At 35.4% G+C, this 22,661-nt stretch overlaps 1 protein-coding gene across 2 annotated transcripts in view; it reads left to right on the top strand.

The window, feature by feature from the left end:
- The first annotated feature begins 9,497 nt into the window (after positions 1–9,497).
- The window catches only part of LOC149795827 (O-phosphoseryl-tRNA(Sec) selenium transferase-like), a 52,000-nt gene continuing 38,836 nt past the window's right edge, over positions 9,498–22,661 (top strand). For both annotated transcript variants that reach the window (XR_016422418.1, XM_089965726.1), the window contains exons 1-4: positions 9,498–9,700; positions 16,238–16,511; positions 18,164–18,322; positions 20,719–20,872. Coding sequence is in view for 1 of the 2 variants with exons in the window: in XM_089965726.1 (XP_089821852.1) it covers positions 9,587–9,700; positions 16,238–16,511; positions 18,164–18,322; positions 20,719–20,872 (701 nt within the window). In the remaining variant the exon portion in view is untranslated. The remainder of the gene's footprint in view (positions 9,701–16,237; positions 16,512–18,163; positions 18,323–20,718; positions 20,873–22,661) is intronic.

Genomic DNA, 22,661 nt, shown 5'->3' with positions numbered 1-22,661 from the left:
GAGGTGAGATGGCAGTGATCCGTAACGGAGAGCGCTTTAGACCACTCGGCCACTCGGGGCCCCTATAATGGGTGTAGCATGTGGTTCTTTTTTAATATTGATAAATCAGAGCCAAAATATATTTACTCATTCTATAGGCGGGCTGGACATTTTTTCTTTCAAAATAATTTAAATTGCCCCCTTCCACTCCAGGAAACGAAATGGTCGGTCCTTAATTAATTGCCTACAGTAATAGTGGTTTGAACCCAATCGATTATGTTCGCCAATAATGGTGCATAGAGCAAAACTACTCGTCGAAGTGACTGATCGAATAAAGAAGAAACTATTAAACATCTGGTAGTGTACCAAATATGGTGCCCATACTTGGTACTTGAATCAACAGATAAGTATTTTGGCATTGATTCCTGGTATACCATCCTGTTTTACCGTACTGGTCATCTGTACTACACCATGACCATAAATCCACATCTGTTTATATTAATAAATCTACCGCGCATCTGTCCTTCATTCGTTCGTTCATTTGATTATAGTCAACCGCTCCGGTGGCCTAGTGGTTAGAGCGTCCGCCTCGGATGCGGGAGGTCGTGGGTTCGATCCCCGGCCGAATCATACCAAAGACTTACAAAAATGGTACTAACAGCTGTTTCGCTTGGCGCTCAGCATTAAGAGGTTAGTGTTAGGACTGGTCGGCCCGGTGTCAGGATAATGTGACTGGGTGGGACATCTTGCTACATGTCTGCGGCATGATGCCCCAATGCTAGACATCACTATAAACTGCCACATTGCAGACATCGTAGCGATATGACTGGAAAATTGTTAAAGCTACGTTATAAATCCAAATCACATCACTTGATTATAGTCGTTTTGTTTCCTGTGCGACTGGCATGTACGACTCTTTCAAAATTGCACCTTTTGTCATGCTACTTGATTCGTGCAATTAACACCTATTATTGTCTTGCCCCCAAAGCAACCAGCAGAAAGAAGATCAGCCCGAACGCGCCCGACCGTCTTCCTCTTACAAGGGTGTCGCCATTTGTACAGGCTTCACAGAGTACATTTCTTTAAAATATATGCACAGTTTCCTATTTTGGGCGGGACGATTCCCATTGTAATGCTTTGAAAATGTGAGGGTCACTTCCGATTCGAATATTCTCGAGTCGTGAATTTTCCTACTATTCATTTTTGTTTGGGTTTTTTGTGGTTATTTCCGTGTATTATGCGTACTTTTATTTTCCAAAATATTTAACCAATTATTTTGGCTTACAGTAGTCGTTAAATTTTGTGATATCATTTAACTGTCGCAAGTCTGTTAGTTTCTGCAGCAGCTTGCCAATCGGAATCCTTTCAAGGCCAAACAGTTTCCGCATAAAAAGGCTTTCGAGGGACAGAAGGAAAGCCCATGGTAGAGATTGTACCCATTGCTTACGCCACTCTACAATGTGTCAAATTTCGACCAATTATCAATGACCTGGTTGTCCTACTTTTGGTGTGCGCGAATCGCATAAATCATGGCAATTGTTGGAAATTTCAAGTAAATTGGAATTTCTGCACTAAACGTACATGTAGTAGAGAAACATGTATTCTAATCGTCATGCAAATTGCCGTTTTGCATTGTTGCAATTATTAAAACCATACGGTCTTGAACTAAGTAATAGAAAAGTGCGAAAACCAACATGTTTTTCTAAAATTCAACAAAAGATTTATTTCCCTAGAATACAAAGTGAAATTTAAAAAAGAACATACGAATACGGATTAAATCCCAAACAGTCGAAAACGTTTTATCACCAGTTATAATTAATAGAGTGCTAATTAAATTCCGCTGGTGTTCGAAATAAGATCCAGCGCTGTAGTGTCCAATGTACTAGTGTTATAATGGCCTGCAGCATTATGATATGCCAACAGTCTTTTAATGAATCACAATAATATAATCCAAGATATACTTGTCTGAATTCATTATGGTTCCAAATTAATATTTCTGTCCAAGAATAGTATTGATGAGCACTTTGTATTTCCAATGAATAATAATTTGAATAAATACATTCCAGCCCAAATGAAATACTGAACACACGCATAACCATTATTTCTGATTCAGATGTTATTGCAGGAATAAATAAAGTTTCCAGTAAACAAGATTATAAGCCGTCTACTTGGCCTAGGCTACAACTAACATTTTCTTAAAACAAACTATTACCTAATGGAAACTTCAATTCTAAAAGATTATGTTACTAAAAGTATAATAAAGAACATGGTAAACATAACGTCTTTGACTTAGACAAAGATATTGTTCCCATTATTTAATCCACGCTATGATAAAACAAATTATTAGATATGTATTATTTGTTTAACAAAACAAAATATCATCAATGTCTTTAGTCAAGAACACAGAGAAATTGATTTTAGACAAGGTCAAGTACAAAATACAATTATCCATATCAGGTGTTAAGGGTTTTAATGGCATTTGTTGCAAAATGCACGAGTTTAAATTTGTCGTTTTTATTTCTAATCAGTTTTTGGCAATAGAGTGAGTTGTGTATCAAAAAGGGATATTTTTTTAAGCAAGTCTACAATCTTCGGTATAGACGTAACAAGGACTGTTTTACTTCAGGAGGCGGTATTTCCCATTCCTTAGATCTGACTCCATGCACTGCTTCGCCGTCCTCTTCTCGTTGTATTTGGCACTAGAAGGTGATACAGCTTTTGCAGTTCCACCATTTGCTGTGCCACGTAAAGACAACTGGAATGGAGTAGATGCTGTATTCGTTGGGGTCATACGAATGTATAATTCCAACCCCAACATTCTGCTGACCAAGGGATGGCAAGACCCTTTTGTCAGCGAACCCTATTTGAGAAATTGGTGGCCTTGTTTCGGTCATCTATGGTTTACTCCAGTCCCATGGTCTCGAATGTTGTTAGGTTGACTATTATTCCTGATTTACACAGGAATTCCTCTCCCCCCCCCCCCCCCCGATTTCCCTCTTCATCCTCCCCTTTTCTTGTCCTTCTTTTACTGAGTCACGGTCTGACTCGGGACTCAATCCGCGTTCAGATCAACATTCCCTCTAAGCGAATGGTAGATGTGCGCGCTATCCGCGCTGCATTGTGCAAGCATTACGGTGACTTGAGTATCAATGTTGGATTGAATATTTGATAATTTTGATCTCCTGCGCGGAGAACAAATCAGCTGCGTGGGGATGCCTGAGCAACTGCGCGGCCGCCGGCCGCGCGCGCGCAGCTTAGAGGGAACGTTGGTTCAGATTCGGAGTTGCGGTTCCGATGGATCTTCCGTTTGCGTGGCTTGTAATTAACGGCTGGAAGGGTCGCCTGCTGACATTGTGGCAGGAACGTATGGTTGCACGTACAGTACTGGTGACCGTAGGTGGTCTCCGTTCCCACGATCGGGGTCAGGCAGAGCAGTAGGAATTCTGCTATGGTGTACTGATGTGATGCTGCAGCAGTTCCTTTCCTCTTCTTTACTCTCTTCCGTCTTCTGTTTTGCCCCGGTTCCCACTGTCTAGTTGCTGCAGTATTATCAGGCGAGCTGTCGTTCTCCCATATCAACCGCAGCGTTGTTCCTTTTTGCCCTGCTCTAAGGAGAGGCTTTGAGGGTTCTCAGTGCAGACACAGGAATAAGAGCTATGGCTGGAATCTGCGCTACTTATTATAGCTAATTCTTTCCCAGTTTCGTCACCTGTTGTCTTTGCTGTCGCTCTCTACAACGCTGACCGCTCCAGTGGTCTAGTGGTTAGATCATCCGCATCGGATACGGGAGGTCGTGGGTTCGATCCCCGGCCGAGTCATACCAAAGATTTACAATAATAATAATGAGGAGGATTTTGTATAGCGCCTAATCTTTAGAAGCTATAAGCTCTTTACAACATTTGACAACACCTAAAACATAAAAAATACATATATAATGATGGTAGTAATAGCTGGCTCGCTTTGCGCTCAGCATTAAGAGGTTAGTGTTAGGACTGGTCGGCCTTTTGTCAGGATAATGTGACTGGGTGGGACATCATGCTACATGCCTGCGGCATGATGCCCAAATGCTAGACATCACTATAAACTGTCACACTGCAGACATCGTAGTCAGCGATATGACTGAAAAATTGTTAAAGATACGTTAAAAATCCAAATCAGACACACACACACACACACACTCACTCCATCGCTGACGTGTTGCTCCTTTCTTAGTAAACCGCGAACTAAATATACACGAATCTCACGTATCTGTCCTTCCTTCGTCCTTCTTTTATTTTTGATTCATTCAGCAGTCGACCGATCCGGTGACCTAGTGGTTAGAACGTCCGCTTCGGATCCGGGCGGTCGTGGGTTCGATCCCCGGCCGAGTCATATCAAAGACTCACAAAAATGGTACTAACAGCTGCCTCGCTTGGCGATCAGCATTAAGAGGTAGTGTTAGGACTGGTCGGCCTGGTGCCAGGATAATGTGACTGGGTGGGACATCATGCTACATGTCTGAGGCATGATGCCCCAGCGCTAGACTCACTATAAACTGCCACATTGCAGACATCGTAGTGATATGACTGAAAAATTGTTAAAGCTACGTTAAAAATCCAAATCACATCACATCACATTCAGCAGTCTCTGTACCTGTACCTACAACCTTTAACCGATCCCATATCAGCTCTCGTGCGGGGGGTTGGTGGGGGTGGGGCGTGATGCGAAGTCAGCGACCACCCAGAAAGAAAAGACAAGTGCCAGACGACCGGAACGTCTCCTAGCTGGTTAAATATAAGTCCTGGAGGAGCTAAAATGCAGTAGTTTCAGGGGGCTTGCCTCCCTGGTATCAGCCGGTTGTTCCATCCCATGACACCTCGCCTACTTCTTTATCCCCTTCCTCCATCACCGAAAAGTATTTAAGAATCCACCATTGAATATATCCAATAAGGAACAGATAGATAAGTGGTGTGTGGTTTTAGGGGCAGTTTGGTTCAGATTTTGCATGAGATTTATGTAGTTAAAGTCTTTTATACACTATGTTTGTGCCATATAACAATAAAGAGCATTACAAAATATACCGAATAAGCAGTTAAAGTTTTTTAGTCTTTTTTACTTTTAGTCCGGGGGTAGGGCAATATTGAGATGCAAAGTTTTCTACCCTTCTCAGCAATAATAGCATCACGTGTTCGTATAGGTATCATTGTAAATGGACGCATTGGAAAGGATAATCCTACCTTATGAGTAGTGTCCTGAATGATACAATAAATATAAACTGACTAACATTTTTAAGTTTCTGATATATGATTTGCAAGTACTAAATAACTATATTTATCATCATCATCCACATCATCATCATGGTTCATCTGCATCTCTTTCTCAGTGGCAGCTGTTGACCACGTAGTTTAAGGCGTTTGCCGTTGCATATCACTCACATATCTCATCTCTGCCCTTGTGAACTACAGTCTAAGCTCGACCAGCATGGGTGTGCGATGAAGCGTACATATAGCTGGGTCCTCCTGTGTTCTTCCCCGGGTCCTCCTCCACCAGATATAATGGTCGCCATGTAGTCTAAATGTGCAGCAAAATGGAGTTAAAATAGCACAAAACCAAACGAAACTCTTCTTACTAATACTAGTATTCGTCGTTTTGGTTCAACCCAATGTTGTCTTTGGTGTTGGATAGATATGGCTAGAGGTGAAACAATTCATCGATACAAGAAGTGGAAAATAGATACAATATATTACTACTGTATGCAATTTATATTAATCTTCTGTATAGTACATAAACAGGGATGATGCCAAGATCAGCAAATTCGTGCAGAATTTGTTCCAAATTTGTGCACTTAGAGAACAGCGATGCCCAAGAACTCTCGCTAATTAAATGGAAGTCGGACATATGAAAATGGAATCTGCCCGGTACACACTTTTTCTTTAACCATTCACTCTAAAAATGCTTTTTGCGACTTTAGTCGCGCCATAACATGTATGATAGCGGTTGTCGCGACATCTGTGTTTTTTTTTTTCGGGTATTAAACTATTTACACATCTAGATTGTTCAGCATGTCATGAAAGGCTGTTAAACTAAATCTCATCGGCACAATGTGCCATAGAACAAGCATTATGTCGAAATTTAAACCTTGTATCAACAAATGACTGGTTGAAATTCGGGCTACCTAGCAAACCCCCAAATAATGGCTGATTTCCATCATGATTTCATCTTCAGATGACGATTTCGTTCGGCAAATACAGGTTGGTGATAGTTATGACGACAATACGTACATCAGAGTAGTGGAGCTAATGTGTTCATTTGGATACCAGTTTGTGATTTTGAGCCATCATAAGGTGTTAAAGTCCGATGTACATATCGAATGGACGAAAATAGACCGCATTACGGTCAGTCATCATTTCAGCAAGTGTATAAAGGGTAGAATATCAAGCCAAATTAAAATACAAACAAATTAAAAGTGAATGCATATTTTTCTCTGCTGGATCATGTGCTACAAATATATATATATATATATATATATATATATATATATATATATATATATATATATATATATATATATATATATATATATATATATCCTTATCGGGGTTAAGATAAACTGATTAAGTTTAAATAAAAAATGAAATTTAGAATTAAAGAAATTTATTTTATCACAATACCCCTATCTGGAGGTTAAAGTGAGTCCTGTATGAAACGGAGAGTTTTAAAATGGCCTCTAATGATGACTAAAAATCACTGACACCACAACAGGTAATCTGTTTGAAAATGTTTTTGTTACCTTGTCATGATGAAAATGGCAAATAAATAGATGCTATGTATTTGTCTGTCTGTAATCTAAATACTGCAAACCAGTATTTACATCACATAAAGGTGCCAATGACAGACCTAAAGATGGAAAGATCATACAGTTCGTATTTTGTATTGATAATGTACCGTATCGTACGCAGTATATCATAAATCATATCAATACGCGGCACATGTTTATCATTTCACCCCAAGTTTATGTACTTTTATTGCTTTATTTGACTGTATAATGTCGAAACAATGGGAGCTAAGTGTCTGTCCAAAGGACACGTGCGGCAGCTTATTCCTGTTAGACTGGACTGATATCAAAATAGTGACCCAGGAGTCCGACGCTCTTGTAACTTAACTAACCAAATAAGACAAGGTGGAAACTAAAATAAAGCGTGTCATTCACACACTATGTATATGTAAATTGATGTGGAAGCCTTTGTTTTCAAGGGACAAGATGTTGTATGGCCAATGGATTACACTTTTTTTTTTGCATACAATTAAACGTACGGGAATGTATTTTGTATGTGTTATCCGTCAGTGTTCGCCACGATTTCTAAGTCAGTGATGAGCTTGGAGTTCAGAATGTTGTGTACATGCATCTTTATGATTTGTATCGCTATCTTTGCGTAATAATTTCAGTATATGCTCTTTTTCTATATATTGTACAATGCTGTCTTGTTTTGGATTAGTTGTGGTAGATTGGCAACTATATTATAATAAAAAGGCATAATTCTAAACAGTATTGATGACTTTATTGTTCATAATTCATTGAGATTTTAATTATTTGTAGAAAGGCTATAATTCCTAGAATAATTAAGCTTCAAGTACTGTTCATTTATGCAGCATAAAACAAGTTATTTCGTGTTGTGTTGGAATGAATGCCTTAAGCAATTCAAACTGTATATGAATGGCAATACTAGAAATACTGTCGACGAATGTATTTAAGCAAAGGTTGCTGTGACTTCTTCTGCTTCCTTAAATACGGTAAAGAATTTTACGTGGCTCCTTTTTTCCGAATCCACGTTAGCTGGGCTTGAGAAATAGTGATCACCTTTTGGGCGGCGGCTGAGGAAATAATTTGTTGTGGCTTTAATTAAAGCTATTCAGTAGTGTTTTGATCGTGGGCTCGAAATGCAGGCCTTACCCTTTTAGTCTCAGGATACATTCCTACCTAGTTGAGAAGCATTGAATTTGATCGATTTAAATACTTTGTAAGAAATAGAACGATGTCACCAACTGATCACAATCGACCACATTCATCTCTTATTTTTCTATAGGCTCACGTTTCGTGTTTCTTCATGATCTGCAAAAATACTGCACATATTTTTATTGTATAAAGGACCTGGAGACAGGATATTTTGTACATGTAACATTTATTGTTATTCTTTGAACGCAATTTTGACTCTTTAGGCCACTTTAAATCTATCATTTACCACCTCTCTCTCTCTCTCTCTCTCTCTCGGGCAGCAGAGAGACTTGAAATGATTGTCGGTTTCCCAAGGGAAAAGAAAACCAGACTCTTTCAAAATACGATTTCACACATATTTTTTCAGTGATAACTTATATTTAAAGAATGTATTATGATGATCAGTGACAAGAGTGGGTCATGACGACTAACGTCAACTACTCAAATAGGTCTCATCTTAACAGATCGCCAGCTTCTGTCGTTGATCAGAAAATAATTTTGTCCATTTTGACACTTTCAAACCAAAATTATGTAACCACAGAAGGTATTGTATATATTCGCTTGTAACTCGAGTCGAACTGCAAACAACATAGATCCTGATATGCCGTCACATAATGCGCTGGCACATAACGGTCTATTTGGTTTGTTCTAATGATTACTCCTAACAAACTCCATAGATATAGATCTTCCGGCGCATTATGCGTCAGATCTAGTTATGCGAAGTTGGAAATGGACTCTACTTGCAAGCGAGTACATAAGGTATATATCTTTTTTTTTTTTTTTAATGTGGACCACAATCATCTGTAAAAACTTTGTGTGGATGTTGAATGTCAAACAGATTTCATATTCCAAAGTGGGTGCCTTTATGAGTCTGTGTTGATAATAGTCCTGTTAAAATTAGCATGAATCACTGATTGTTGTTGCAATTTATGTTTTACTTGATCATACTATATAATTTTAATAATATCAGGAACTTAAGAAATAGAAAGACGACGTGTTTCTCTTGATGACAATGATGCCCATGAAATTACAAAATAATTTAACCAACTCTCTTGTTTTAGATCTTCGACTGCAAGAACAGACTTAAAGACTTTATAATGTTTACATCATTACCTATTTTCAGCATGTTTTTGTTTTATAATTTCATAACATTTGTTTATGTAATCTTGTCGTTACATATGTTTTTAAGTGTTATCTAATATTGTAAACTGTGTAGAGCTTCAAAAGAATGTCAACATTATTATTATTATTATTATTATTATTATCTCGTACTTTTTCTCTCTCCTAAATTCCTCGTCATCATCCCCCAATCGCAGTAGTAAGTAAGATTTGTTTTATTACAGTGAAAATACATACAGTTCGTCCGTAGACGTTTTGAATGCAAATGGTAGATTTTTCTGTTTCCGGATATGGCATCAATGAACAATTTTTATCCGTTACTTACGTATGGTTTTTGGTGAAATAATTTAGAACGAGTAAGTACTTGACTGGTTAACGACAAGTTGCTATTCATTGAACAGTTCTGTTAAATTAGTGTAGAAGCATATGGCGGCCTCCATAGTCTTTTGGCCGCTAACCAAATCTCAGTAGATTGGAGTTTGATTTGCTTTCATTTTTAGATATATAAACAGTAGAATGAATTCTGAAACTCTAGCTTTTTGCGAGAAACTTGTTTCGCCGTCATACATACAAATGGGAAGTCAAGCCAAGCGAATTCATGAAAATAAAATCAGGCATCTCATGCAACATGTACGACACAATGAACTTTCTGTTTTGCACAAGTCAGTCATTAATATTTAAATTAATAATGCAGCTAGATTTACATTTTTACACAGGGGCTCGTATCGTTCACAGGTGCTTGACGCTAGTATGATTTTTAGAAGAAAATAATCTGAAGGAAAAAATTATAGTGACAAAAATATCTTAGATTACCCCCCATGACCCGTTCTGACAGCAGTAAAAATTAATAAAAATCGCATGTTTCGGAGCCCGTAACTTCAGTTTGATACAGCGCAGAAAAGTCAATGTTGGCTTCAGGAATAGATAATATCTCTTGAGTAATACAAGCCGTATAGTATGCTCGTGTGCCTTTAAAGACGGAAATAGAAGGAAATTGAGGGTCATGGGTGGAATGAAGTATTTGGAAGTTATGTACCTTCTCTCTTACATAGTATGATAGAGAGAATCCTATGTCAGAAAGGGTCATTGAGTAATCTAAGGTATTTTTGTCACTCTGATTTTTTACCTTCAGATTTTTTTTCTTCTCAACGTCTGGCTTGCATTGAGCGCCTGTGGTATCGTTGCTTACAATTGACCTGTCATACATGTACTATATAATAACTACAAGGCAGGACACTTGTCTCATTGCTCGCGCGACATATTTAAGAATAAATGCCGATATTTCAAGCTATGCTTTGCGTAGCTTAATAAATTTGGTACCAATATTTAGCTCAGTCATTCAACTGTATATCCCTATTAAAAGTTTGACTTAATATCATACCTTTAAGGAATGCCAAATCATTTTCCCACGTTACCACTTGACATGGCCTATCATTAGAATTTCTCAAAATGAGTTTGGGAAACTCTTTACATTTCAACATATTACGTTTAGAAATATTTAGTTTTAAAATAAAAATAGCAGATTATAAGTATTTTTTTCGCTATCAAAGATAAAGCTATAAAAGGAAGGATGCAAGTCAATCATCTACTCAAATTAATTAATATGGCGGTGTTTGGTAGAATGCCAGTGATGATGTCATATCGAAAGTATCAGTAAGAAACAGTTCAAAACTGATTTTTATAATTACTCAGTGCCTCTTCTTTTAAAAACAAACTGGGTCATTGGCAGAAATTGGTATTTTATTATTTATATCCTATGCCTAATCATGTTGACCCCAATCATTTCATTGCTGATTTAAAATCAGAATGTAAAAAAATCAAAATTGGGGTACGCTGATTTAAACAATAGAACAGGCTGATTCAGACCATTTGAAATGTTATAAAATTTCATGTTCCTGACACATGTCATGTCATGGACCGACCATTTATTTTTGATAATTAGGGGATGGTCCATGATTTGTTAGAATTTGTTTCAAACCTGTTATATCCATTTTGAAAAAAATTTTGTTGCCCCACCCCCAAGCATTCAGTGGTCAGTCCCAAAAGAAATTAAAGCTATATTGTATGTGGTATAATTGCATAGTTTTATATTAAAAGCAATTCATTCACCTTATTGCAAAATCTAAGTAGTTTTCTTTCTTCTATTGGGAAATTATATACTTACAATGCTGAAATTTGTTAACACAAACACACACACACACATATATTGGTCTGGGTGTATGAGTAGTTTTATTAGACTTGTGTAGAAAAATATTACTATACATTGTACTAGATACTAAAATAAAATGTTACTGAAAATGGTGGTGTTATCCCTCTTGAAAGATAAAGTATACACTGCTATTTTAATCTATTAATATCAATGATGAAATGATGTACCATTTATTATTATGGTTTAAAGTAATATATATTTCCGTTTGATTGTACTCTAGTCCCAGTACTAAAAATGTAATAATTATCCTTTGCAACCATAATAATTAATGACATTTAATTAATCAAAATTGTGTCATGTTTCTTTGATTAGATTGCCTTTAATTTAATTTAATTGCAAACATTAATAGTGTGATGATCTTACCATCACTTTGCTTAACCTGTTTGATCAATGCTGCTAAAATTAAAGCACTCTTTTTACCATTATAGAACACAAAATATAATGCTGACTTTAAATAACTTTGCAGTCTTTGAGTACATGGAAGTGTTATTATGTACCATTATTCCCTAATTAAGCCCCTGGGGGCATTATAATATTTTTTAATTCAGGGCATTTATTAGAGTACAATAATGGTGTTCTTTTTATGTACTCTTATAATGACCACATGTACATCTGGGGGTCTTCTGCCACTGAATTCAGTCATGGTAAATATCAGCACAGTTAAATTGATCAATTAATTAACACATTTTCCCATTCAGCAGCTGGTTGAAGCAGGATTGGTAAGACTTTAAACTATGCATCCAGCTGCTGGTTATGTTTAACACTACATGTATGCCCGTGACTTAAGTTATTTATACATTGATATATACATTGTAACAGTGTGATCAACTGAGACTGCTGCAACATCATTTTTTGTTGTAGTCAGGGATCTTAAGCAGATGGGTATTGAAAAGCACATGTCTTGCATTGTATCTTTTAAATTTTCTGTTCTCAGAAAAGGGGAGGGGGCAATAATTAGGGTGGGGTTATATTTAGGGAATATGTGGTTTGTATTGATACAATAATCTGTCTATTCAGAAATCCAGCTTTTAATGGATTTCATCTAATATGTGATTTAAATGAAATATCTGATTTATTCATATTTGCAAAAGTTTCAGAAGTTGTTGTTGTTGTTGTTATAGGGTTTAATACCATTTTTATGCACAGGATAGGCTATACATGGCAGCCAGTATAAATGGTGAAGGAGGAACCTGGGAAAATCTCGAAAAGAACAACCGACACATGAGAAGCTATGGGTGAGCTTTCTCACATATTCACATTGGCCAAACCTGAGACTTGAACCCATGCTAACGGAGGTGAGATGGCAGTGATCCATAATGGTGAGCACGTTGGACGACTCAGCCTCTTGGGGGCCCCTTCAGAAGTTAGAATGAAATTAAAATAAGTTGGTTTGTAAGGTTTGAGATTTCGCTTGCAATGATAAAAAGTGAACAATAAAAGTAAATTACATTTTTAATATTGTGTTACTCATCAATAACTCATTGAACAATATTTATTTGGTAAATATAATGCAGAGAAAACATGATTTTCATGAAAATTCAACAAAAGCCATGAGGAAATTAATATACTTAAAATTTTGATGTAAGCATGTTATAACATCCTGATTTATCAAAAGTTTAAAAATGTTTTTCATAGATATTAATTCAAAGAAGAACTATATATGTTTTCTTTATTATAAACATTGAAAAGTTATTTTGTTTTTAAAAACTAAATGTGATAGCTCATCTATTTTATTCTAAGGGCTGTTCCAGTAAAATATATCTGGGACCCAGGGAAGACACTTTTAATATGGGCTACTCACCCATAGATAAAATGTAGAATTTTCTTATAATTTTAGGGTGTGTTCAGTGAAATCAAAATTACTCTGGCATATATTTTTGAAAAACTGCCTTCCCAGGGTACTATATGTGTTTAAATGGAAACCCCTGATTTGGACAAGAAACAGTTTGAAAAATACACCAGTAGATCTTTACATAAAAATTGTTATACTGTATGTAGATTTATAAGCTGAAAATTAAACTTGTACATTATCTTACTATATATGCACAAAAAGGAATAAGTAATAAAATAAAAGAAATATGTGTTCCATTGTTTTTTTTATTATATAATATTTACCATGTACCATGTGATTTGATTCGAACTAACCATGGTCTGTATCAGCCTGCATTCATCAAAATGAACTCGATCCAAAATGACCATAAGTTAAAATTTAACCAAAGAAAATTACTAAGTTAAAATGCAACTATGCAATATGTTATCAGTTAAACTGTAACTTGATGAAATGTACTTAAGTTAAACTGTAACTGGACAAAATGTAATGAGACACATGCTATTAAGTGAGATTTCATCATAAAACAAAATATTAAAATAAAATTATTATGAATGAAGTTGTTGTACCTGTTGTAACTTTCTGTTTTCCATGTTTGGCTTGTTTACTGGGGCCTACCACTTCTTCAGTAATACAAATATTATTCATTTTTTAAATTTAGCTTTCAATTTATTTTCAATGCATACACATTAAAATTAATTTACTTCATGAAAATAGTTTTGACTGAATCATTCTGTAAGGAAAACTTTGTTTTGACAGTTTCTAAAAGATCTGATTACAATAGAGATCATCTCTTCTCTGTATCAGTTCTTGCTAACCACCTTTATGTTTCTGTAATATATTTATTATTGTAATTTTATCCCAAGTGCTTTAAGAGCTAAAACAAATATAGAATGGTAAGTACGTGGCATACTTCTAAATCTCGATCCAGCCCATCCAATATTTTAAGTGAGTTGCCCACAGACATGTCTCCTAAAAAAGCGTTATCTAATTGGCCTAAAAGAAACAAGCCTGTCAGCATAGTGCATCATTTTCATTCTGATGTACTTGAAAGATGCTGGTAAATTATTAATACTGTCATTTGTAGGTCTTACCATCTTGAGAAGTTTGTCTACCGAAATGTATTGAAAGCTGTAAACTTTGTGTACAGAGAATTACATTGCCTGTGATTGTAGAGCAGTACTAATTCAATTCTGTGTATTTTATTGGTCACCTATAATTAGCACTTACTTGTTCTGCAGGAATAATGAGCCTGCTCACACTGACTTGTTAATGCAAAACTGACAAAATATAATGAACACTACCTGTGCAGTTGTTTAGCAGTTGAGGTAAGCTAGGGGATTAGTACTTATAAATGCTACCAATAGGATGGTTTTCACCAAATAAAAACTTGGATAATTTAATGCATTACATTATAGTCTATTCGTTTCAAAGAGTTGGTAGCAGCTGGTTCTGTTGATAATGATTTTTTTAAATTGTGACACATCTATAGCACTGTCTTGTTAACTAATTTACATAACTTACACCTACCTTTTCTTGTAATTTGTGTGATTATGATTTTTAATGTAAGTTTAACAATTTTTCAGTCATATTGCTATAATGTCTGCAGTGTGGCAGTTTATAGTGATGTCTAGCACTAGGGCATCATGCCGCAGTCATGTAGCATGATGTCCCACCCAGTCACATTATCCTGACACCAGGCCAACAAATCCTAACACTAACCTCTTAATGCTGAGTGCCTAGCGAGGCAGCTGTTAGTACCATTTTTGTAAGTCTTTGGTATGGCTCGGCCGGGGATTGAACCCACGACCTCCCACTTCCGAGGTTTGATGCTCTAACCACTAGGCCACAGGAGCAGTCTTCTTGTAATTTACATGCATTAAAAAAAACAATGCCTGTCCAACTTCATTTCTCTTTTTGACTTTGATCAAGAAACATGCAGACTTTTTCACTGCTTAGAAAATGAAGCTACTCCAAGATACCTAATATACATCTCTACAGATTGTGATGAAATACATAGACCGTACGTATACTGAAAGGCAAAGCTAAAGATATACAGGCAGAGATCACAATAGCAGAGGTGTATGCCACAATTATTCAGATTTTCACACCTGACCATGAAGAAATTATGACACTGTTGGAAGTCTCATTAGTTGTAAGCCCCTCTACATCAATTTCATGAACTATATCGCAAATATTAGGCTCTGACCTTTGGGGGTGAGGGGGTGTCCAAATATTAGAAAAAATATATGGTCTTATTTAACAAGTGGATTTTAAGTCCAGACAAGCAATTTTTTTAAGCTACCTGGCCTGGGCCTGTGTCTGAAATATTCTTGTTTGATCAATGGCATTCCTTTTGCATTTTATAACAAATTTATTGGTTGTGATAATCATTTCAAGACATTACAGCTTGCATGAATGGCTGTCCAAATTTACCCAAAGATGTGGTCTCAAAATAACGCTAAGTCAGTTATCTATGGAATAATGCAATTGATACATGTAAATATTCCAAAATGGATATTTTTCTTTAGTCATCCATAGCTTATACATGTAATAAAATGATGTTGCATGATTATTTCCTTTTGTTTGTCTTCTGCTGTGTGTGTCTGAACTGGTCTGTGCTACCTACTGTAAAGTAATGTAAACAAGACGGATTCATTGTGATTCAATGTTTCCTTTTTATGTAAATGTGTTTACAAGTTGATACCAATTATTTTAAACTTTGAAAATGAATCAAGGCTGAAACATCACATCAGTAAATTAAATGTCACTATCTGTCCTTTTTGGGAACCATGGTGAGACATAGTAGTACGCCATTTTGATCTGAGATGTCTGCAAAATACGCTTGGTGTGGACTTTGAATTGAAGTGGTTGGTGACATTTGCATTGATTTTGTTGTAGATCTTGTGGGTTATTCATTCATTTTCTGAAATCAGTGGTTTTGCCAAAATATTCAGTTGCAAACATCTTGCATGTTAGAAGAAAGATTATATTCTTTGTGGTTTGGCGTGTAAATGTATATGGTCATAGAATAAATAACAAAGAGTTTATACGGGAGTTGGTGAGTGATTGTCGAAGGAGATTATATGCTCACCAAAATATTTTGAATATATGTACTTCTTTTTTACAGAGAAAACTGCCAGATGAAGGTTGGGATGACTTCACCATTGAACTTCTTATGCAAGAACTGGCAGCCATGGACAGTAACAACTTTCCTGGAAACTGTGGAGTTGGTGAACGGGAATCCCGGATATTCTCAGGCCTGGTTGCACGGAGGCATTTTAGATTGGGCCATGGTATAGGGAGGTCAGGTGACATAGCAGCAATCCAACCCAAGGCAGCAGGATCAAGTATTATCAATAAGTTGACAAACAGTTTGGCACTAGATGCCATTAAAATTGCAGGTGAGTAGGCCTATAACAAGTCAGGTAGAATCCATTTAGAAATGTGATAAGAAATCTCAGTGTTACCCTAATGTCAGAATAGATCACCATGTACACACATCTTTCAGGAAAGACCTTTAGACTTTTGTTTCTGAAAAAGTACAACTTTGTCCAGATGTTACAGCATCCATGAGTTGTGTATTTATATGGTGGGATGACTCTATTTCAATATTATTACATGGTAGAATAACTCTATTTTATTATTATTCCATGGTATGGTACTTCTCTGTCAGTATTATAACTTGGTAGAATAACTCTAATTTCAGTATAGAATGACTCTTTCAATAATATTACTTGGTAGGGTAACTCTATTTCAGTATTTTTTACATGTAGGGTAACTCTGTTTCAGCATTATTACATGTAGGGTAATTTTATTTGAGTATCATTGCATGGTACTGTAACTCTGTTTCAGTATTATATTTTTTTTGTATTTACTTAGTAGAGTAACTATTTCATTATTACTACTTTGTGTATTTACTTGGTAGGGTAACTCAGTTTCAGTATTATTACAAAGTGGGCTAATTCTATTTGAGTATCATTACATGGTAATGTAATTCTATTTCAGTATTATTATTTGGTAGGGTAACTCAGTTTCAGTATTATTACAAAGTGGGCTAATTCTATTTGAGTATCATTACATGGTAATGTAATTCTATTTCAGTATTATTACTTGGTAGGGTAACTCAGTTTCAGTATTATTACAAAGTGGGCTAATTCTATTTGAGTATCATTACATGGTAATGTAATTCTATTTCAGTATTATTACTTGGTAGGGTAACTCAGTTTCAGTATTATTACAAAGTGGGCTAATTCTATTTGAGTATCATTACATGGTAATGTAATTCTATTTCAGTATTATTACTTGGTAGGGTAACTCTATTTCAATATCATTACATGTAGGGTACTTCTATTTCAATATTATTGCATGTATGGTAATTCTATTTGAGTATCATTACATGGTGCTATAATTCTATTTCAGTATTATTACTTTTTTATATTTGCTTGGCAGATTGACTTTCAGGATTACTACTTTGTGTATTTATTTGATAGGGTAACTCAGTTTCAGTATTATTACAATGTAGGGTATTTCTGTTACAGCATTATTACTCTGGATTTACTTGGTTGGGTAACTCTATCTCAGTATTATTTGTGTACTTAGATGGTATGGTAAATCTATTTCATTATTATCACATGGTAGGATAAATCTATTTCAGTATTTTTACTCAGTCTTTATAAATGGTAGGGTAACTCTTTTTCAGTATACTTATTTGGTAGGCTAACTGTTTCATTATTATCCCAGGGTAGGGTAACTCTGTTTCATTATTATTATATGGTAGGGTAACTCTGTTTCATTGTTATTGCAGGGTATGCTAACTCTGTTTCATTCTTATTATATGGTAGGGTAACTCCATTTCAGTATTATTACTTTGCTTCAATATTTGTCACACGAGGACTGGTATTTCTAGAAAAAGTGTTAAACATTTTGAGTGTAATGAATTCATTTGTTTAATCTGTGTGGGAACACTAGAATAAAGGTAATTTAGAGTTAAATTGGAATTTAGTTGTACAGTGATCCATAGAAACTGATTTTCAGATTTTCTATCCATCTGTAGGTGTTCAATCAGTTGCTGGTTGTTTTCTTGTTCCCATGGCAACTGGAATGAGCTTAGTGCTATGCATGCTGACCCTGCGACACAGACGCCCAGATGCTCATTATGTTCTATGGCCAAGAATTGATCAAAAGTCGTGTATTAAGTCCATTATTACAGCAGGTAACACATTTTTGTATTTACTTAATATTTACTAAGATTGCCATTTGTTTGAATGGAATACATTTCTTACCACACAACCCAAGGATTTTTTAAAGTTCATTTTGCAGCTGCAAGAATGTACAATGAAATTAATGCTTTTATGTAATCATCATATTAAATGCAATTTGCCATCTTGTATTTGAACTTCAAAATAGGTCAATCTACCATAACAGCTACCATCTACCATACCATGAGTATTTCTGTGAGAACCTAATTAAATGTTGACCCTGTTTTGATATCTGACTTGCATTATTATTTTTTGTATAGCTGCACTCCATTAAAAGCAGACCTGCTTTGTGTTATTAATTTAACTGTGTCATTTGTATCAAATCAAATAAAGGGACTGCTATAAAAGAAAAGTTAACAGACATGTCAATCCTACCTCTGTACCAGGTAAAGGGCCCTGGTCATGCATCAGGTCAAGTCATTTCAGTAGATCAATCAAACACTATCATAAATACATGTGTTATTATGTATGCAATATAATGAAACTACTTTAAATTAGCTTACTCATTTACAAATGCATACATGCCTACCATTACGCTTTTGGCATAATCATTATGCTTTCTTTCACTGAATTACATCTTATGCTTTCCTTTGTTTGTATTACGCTTTTCTAGTACGTTAAAATATAAAATAAAAATAAAGTAATACAAGTTGTGTTTGTGATTTATATCACCATCACTTTAATTCCACTCATCGTCAAAAATTGAGAATATTCTAAATAGAAAGGCTGCTGCATATGAATAGCATAAGAGCTAATTGTTCATCACAGAGCTACATGTACATTCCAAGTTTTCTAAATGATCCATTTCCAAGAAAACAGGTGGGTTTCTTTCGTATGAAACCTCATAGATTCATTATATTGGTAATGAATATAGTTAGTGGACCAGTATGTACCAGATACCAATGGTGCCAGATATTATGTGAAATTGACTTTTATGGGTTGATTTGTGGATGAAATTTTTATTAGAGCAACTTGTTCTGTTTAAACTTGAAAACTTGTACGATCAGAATAAGGACAATTCAACACAGCTTTAGAAATTTGTAAAGAAGAATGAGAGAGGGAAAGCAATACAGCAGTTGGATTGATGACAGAGTATGTGGACTTGATGATCATTTACCAAAAGTTATAGACATGGAATCTAGTTAAAATGACTGTTGAATATAAATAAGTTTTCAGAATGTTTTTGTGTTTGCATTCTGGTTCTGATCCTCTTGGATTTTACCCATTTCTGCTAAGTATTTTGACCTGCCGATACAGGTTAGTGGTGGAAATAATTGAAACCTTTCATATGGTGTACTGAATTATGGCATATAATATGGTAGCTACACTGTTGTAGCCTCAACAGAGTAGTGGTAAAAATGTCAGTAATATATAGACTACACATTTTCAGATTACGCCTTTTTGCCAATTGTGTTAGCAAAAATTACACTTATACATGTCTCGGGGTTGGCATGTATGCAGATGTGATCAAAGACAGCAAGGTAACCAAGCGAAATGAATACTTAGTGAAATAAGATGCTTGTTTCATAGATATGATTCATAGTTTGTAGTTAACTTAAAATTCCTTAATTGGCACTTAGAGATTTCCTCACGGATGAGAAGTTTCACTATAACTTGCAATGAAATCACAGCATCCATATTTTGCTAATAGATAAATAAATATAAAAAAATGGAGTTTTGACATTGATGGTTTGTTTCATGAAATAAATATCCCTAGATTTAAAAAAAAGTATCATGTTTTGTTGGGAATCAACAAGAATAAAAAGCAGAGATGCAATATACAGTATTTTTGCCTTTACATGGAGGGTGTCAAAATCATCCTGATTAATGGTAATGATCCTTTTAAAGTTGGGAATCTTGAAAATAAAGTTAATTCACATAAAAAAGTGAGCAACTTTGTTTAGAAAATTTCTTTACTGACAATTATTCCCAGTGTGATTATAAAACAAGTTGTCTTTCATTATACAGCCTGTTTCTGACCTCACATGGTTTTCTCACTGTCCAGCAGTGATGGCATACTTTCTTATTTTTTGTGAGATTCCTCAGTGACTTGCACCCTCCCTTATACTGAGGTAATTTTTTTAACCCTGCTGTATACAAGTTGAGCAACACTTAATGGAACATAAAGATATTGCTGTCATCTTGCACCAGAATGGTTGTTAACTTGTGATGCTACTTCATCCAGCTATACTATTATTATTATTATTATTGCTGCATATTCCTGATAAAGCAGTGAACATAGTTTTAAGTATCACCTTGCTAGATCTATCTTTTAATACTATATGTCAGGCATTTCAGGAGTTTAAATTTGCTTCCATTACCTTTTTAAATCAGTGGTCCCAAATTTCAGGTTTTGATCCTGTAGTCATAGAGAATAAACTTGAGGGAGATGAACTAAGGACAGATGTGGAAGAGATAGAGAGAAGGATGGTGGAGCTTGGACCGGAAAATGTTTTATGTGTTATGTCAACAACCAGTTGTTTTGCTCCTAGGGTTCCTGACAGGTGAGGTGTAAGATGATAAACAGGTTATAATAAAATAAACAGGTGTGGGAAGGACAGAAATGTTTTTATTTATCTTGAGTTTCAATGTTTTTTTAAGTAGTGTGCTCTTACAGGGCTTTGATTTTATTTTGAATAGTTTGCTATTACACGGCTTTACATATTTTATTAAAGTGAGCTTTACCAGCTGACTGGAAAATTGAACTTTTCCTTGGGTGATTTCAGCTTGCCTCAAAATATGACAACATAATATCATAACAAAAGAGAAAAGGTAAAACAAAATATGGGATGATGTCAGGAGATTGTGTTATATTCATTTTAAAAATAAAGTTATATTTTTATTTTATTTGTCTTAAAACGTTATGTCAGTAATTAGAGTTACAAAAGAGTTATATGTCCACTCATGTCTGCTTTCCCGCCACATGTCACCTTGAAATCTGTGACATGCATCAAAGCAATCTTTGACAAGCTGACTTTTGAGAGTTGATTTGTGAACACTTATTTTTTTTTACATCTTATTTATCTGTCAAAGATAAGTATGATTGTATAGGTTTTTTGTAAATATCATATAAACAGTGGATGAAAATCTAACACACCACTTGAGGTTCAACATTTTTGGTACATTGCAAAATCTTTTAACAAAATCCAGGTGCCTGATAAATAGAAATGAGTACCTTTTATTTCCAAATACACCTGTCAAGGAAATCTAAGGTTAATTTGTTGATAATTATCACCTATCTTCTTAAAATTGGTAATATGCATTGAAACAGTCTTTGACTAGCCGATTGTTTATTTACTCCTTATTTGTCAATACTTTCTTAACCCTTTACCTCATGCAAGCGTCTTTGGATGCCTCTACTCCATTCGCATGGAAGCGCCTTTTGACGCCTCTACAAGATTTGCATGGAAGTTCCTTTTGACATTGGCTGTAAACATCAGCCATTTTTAGTTAGTTTTCGTAGCGCCACCTTCGGGGAAAACCCGCCTATTAGATACTACATTCATTTCTGCAAATGACAATTACGTCAGATCATGTGGTCGCTATTCATGCACTGGTCGATATCTGCTGTTTAAAGTAACAGGGTCGTAATCTCCACTCTCCAAAATGGCAGCCGCAGATTTCATTCAGTGCGTACGAAGTTTTCACGATTAGAATAACAACCACAAAAGATTCAATAAATTAGGTAAAGTCTCTGATATTGATGTAGGCAGCAATTAGTTTTTATAAATTATCAAATTCAGATGACTTAGTGATGTAGATGCACACGAAAACCTTGTAAATTTTGAGTATCGAAAATGGCAGCTATGGTTGATGACGCAGCCTCACTGACATGACGGTGAACAAGTTCTCTCTCGATTTTGAAGCACATAAAAAATTCTTCCGTGAAAAATAATTACACAGCTATGGTGGCGCTATACAGTTTCGCATTTTGCACAGGGTTAGGATTTTAAAGAAAAAGAATATCCCCGGCTTTCCTCACTGGTTATACTGGCTATTTAAAAATGACCTTGTATATCTTAGGTATAATGCAAAGAACCTTTAATTCCCTTTATTTTGGTGTATGATTGATGGGTGTACTGTGGGTTATAGAGTATACAGCTTGGCCTTACTTCAAATGTGCACCTTTCAAAAAAGTGCTAGCTCTACTTGGTCATTTTCACTTCCTGAACTTCAGAGGTAAATTGTATAAAAAAAGAGCCGATAACTTTTTTTACATTTTATATATTTGGTAATTCATTCATTGCACTTTCAGAAGCTGGTATTGTCTAGTCTGGCAAAATTCATTTTCCC

The sequence above is a fragment of the Sinohyriopsis cumingii genome, chromosome 7 (assembly GCF_028554795.1).
Source record: "Sinohyriopsis cumingii isolate HCF-2022 chromosome 7, ASM2855479v2, whole genome shotgun sequence".
Taxonomy (NCBI): Eukaryota; Metazoa; Mollusca; class Bivalvia; order Unionida; family Unionidae; genus Sinohyriopsis; species Sinohyriopsis cumingii.
This window is presented reverse-complemented; position numbering and strand designations above follow the sequence as displayed.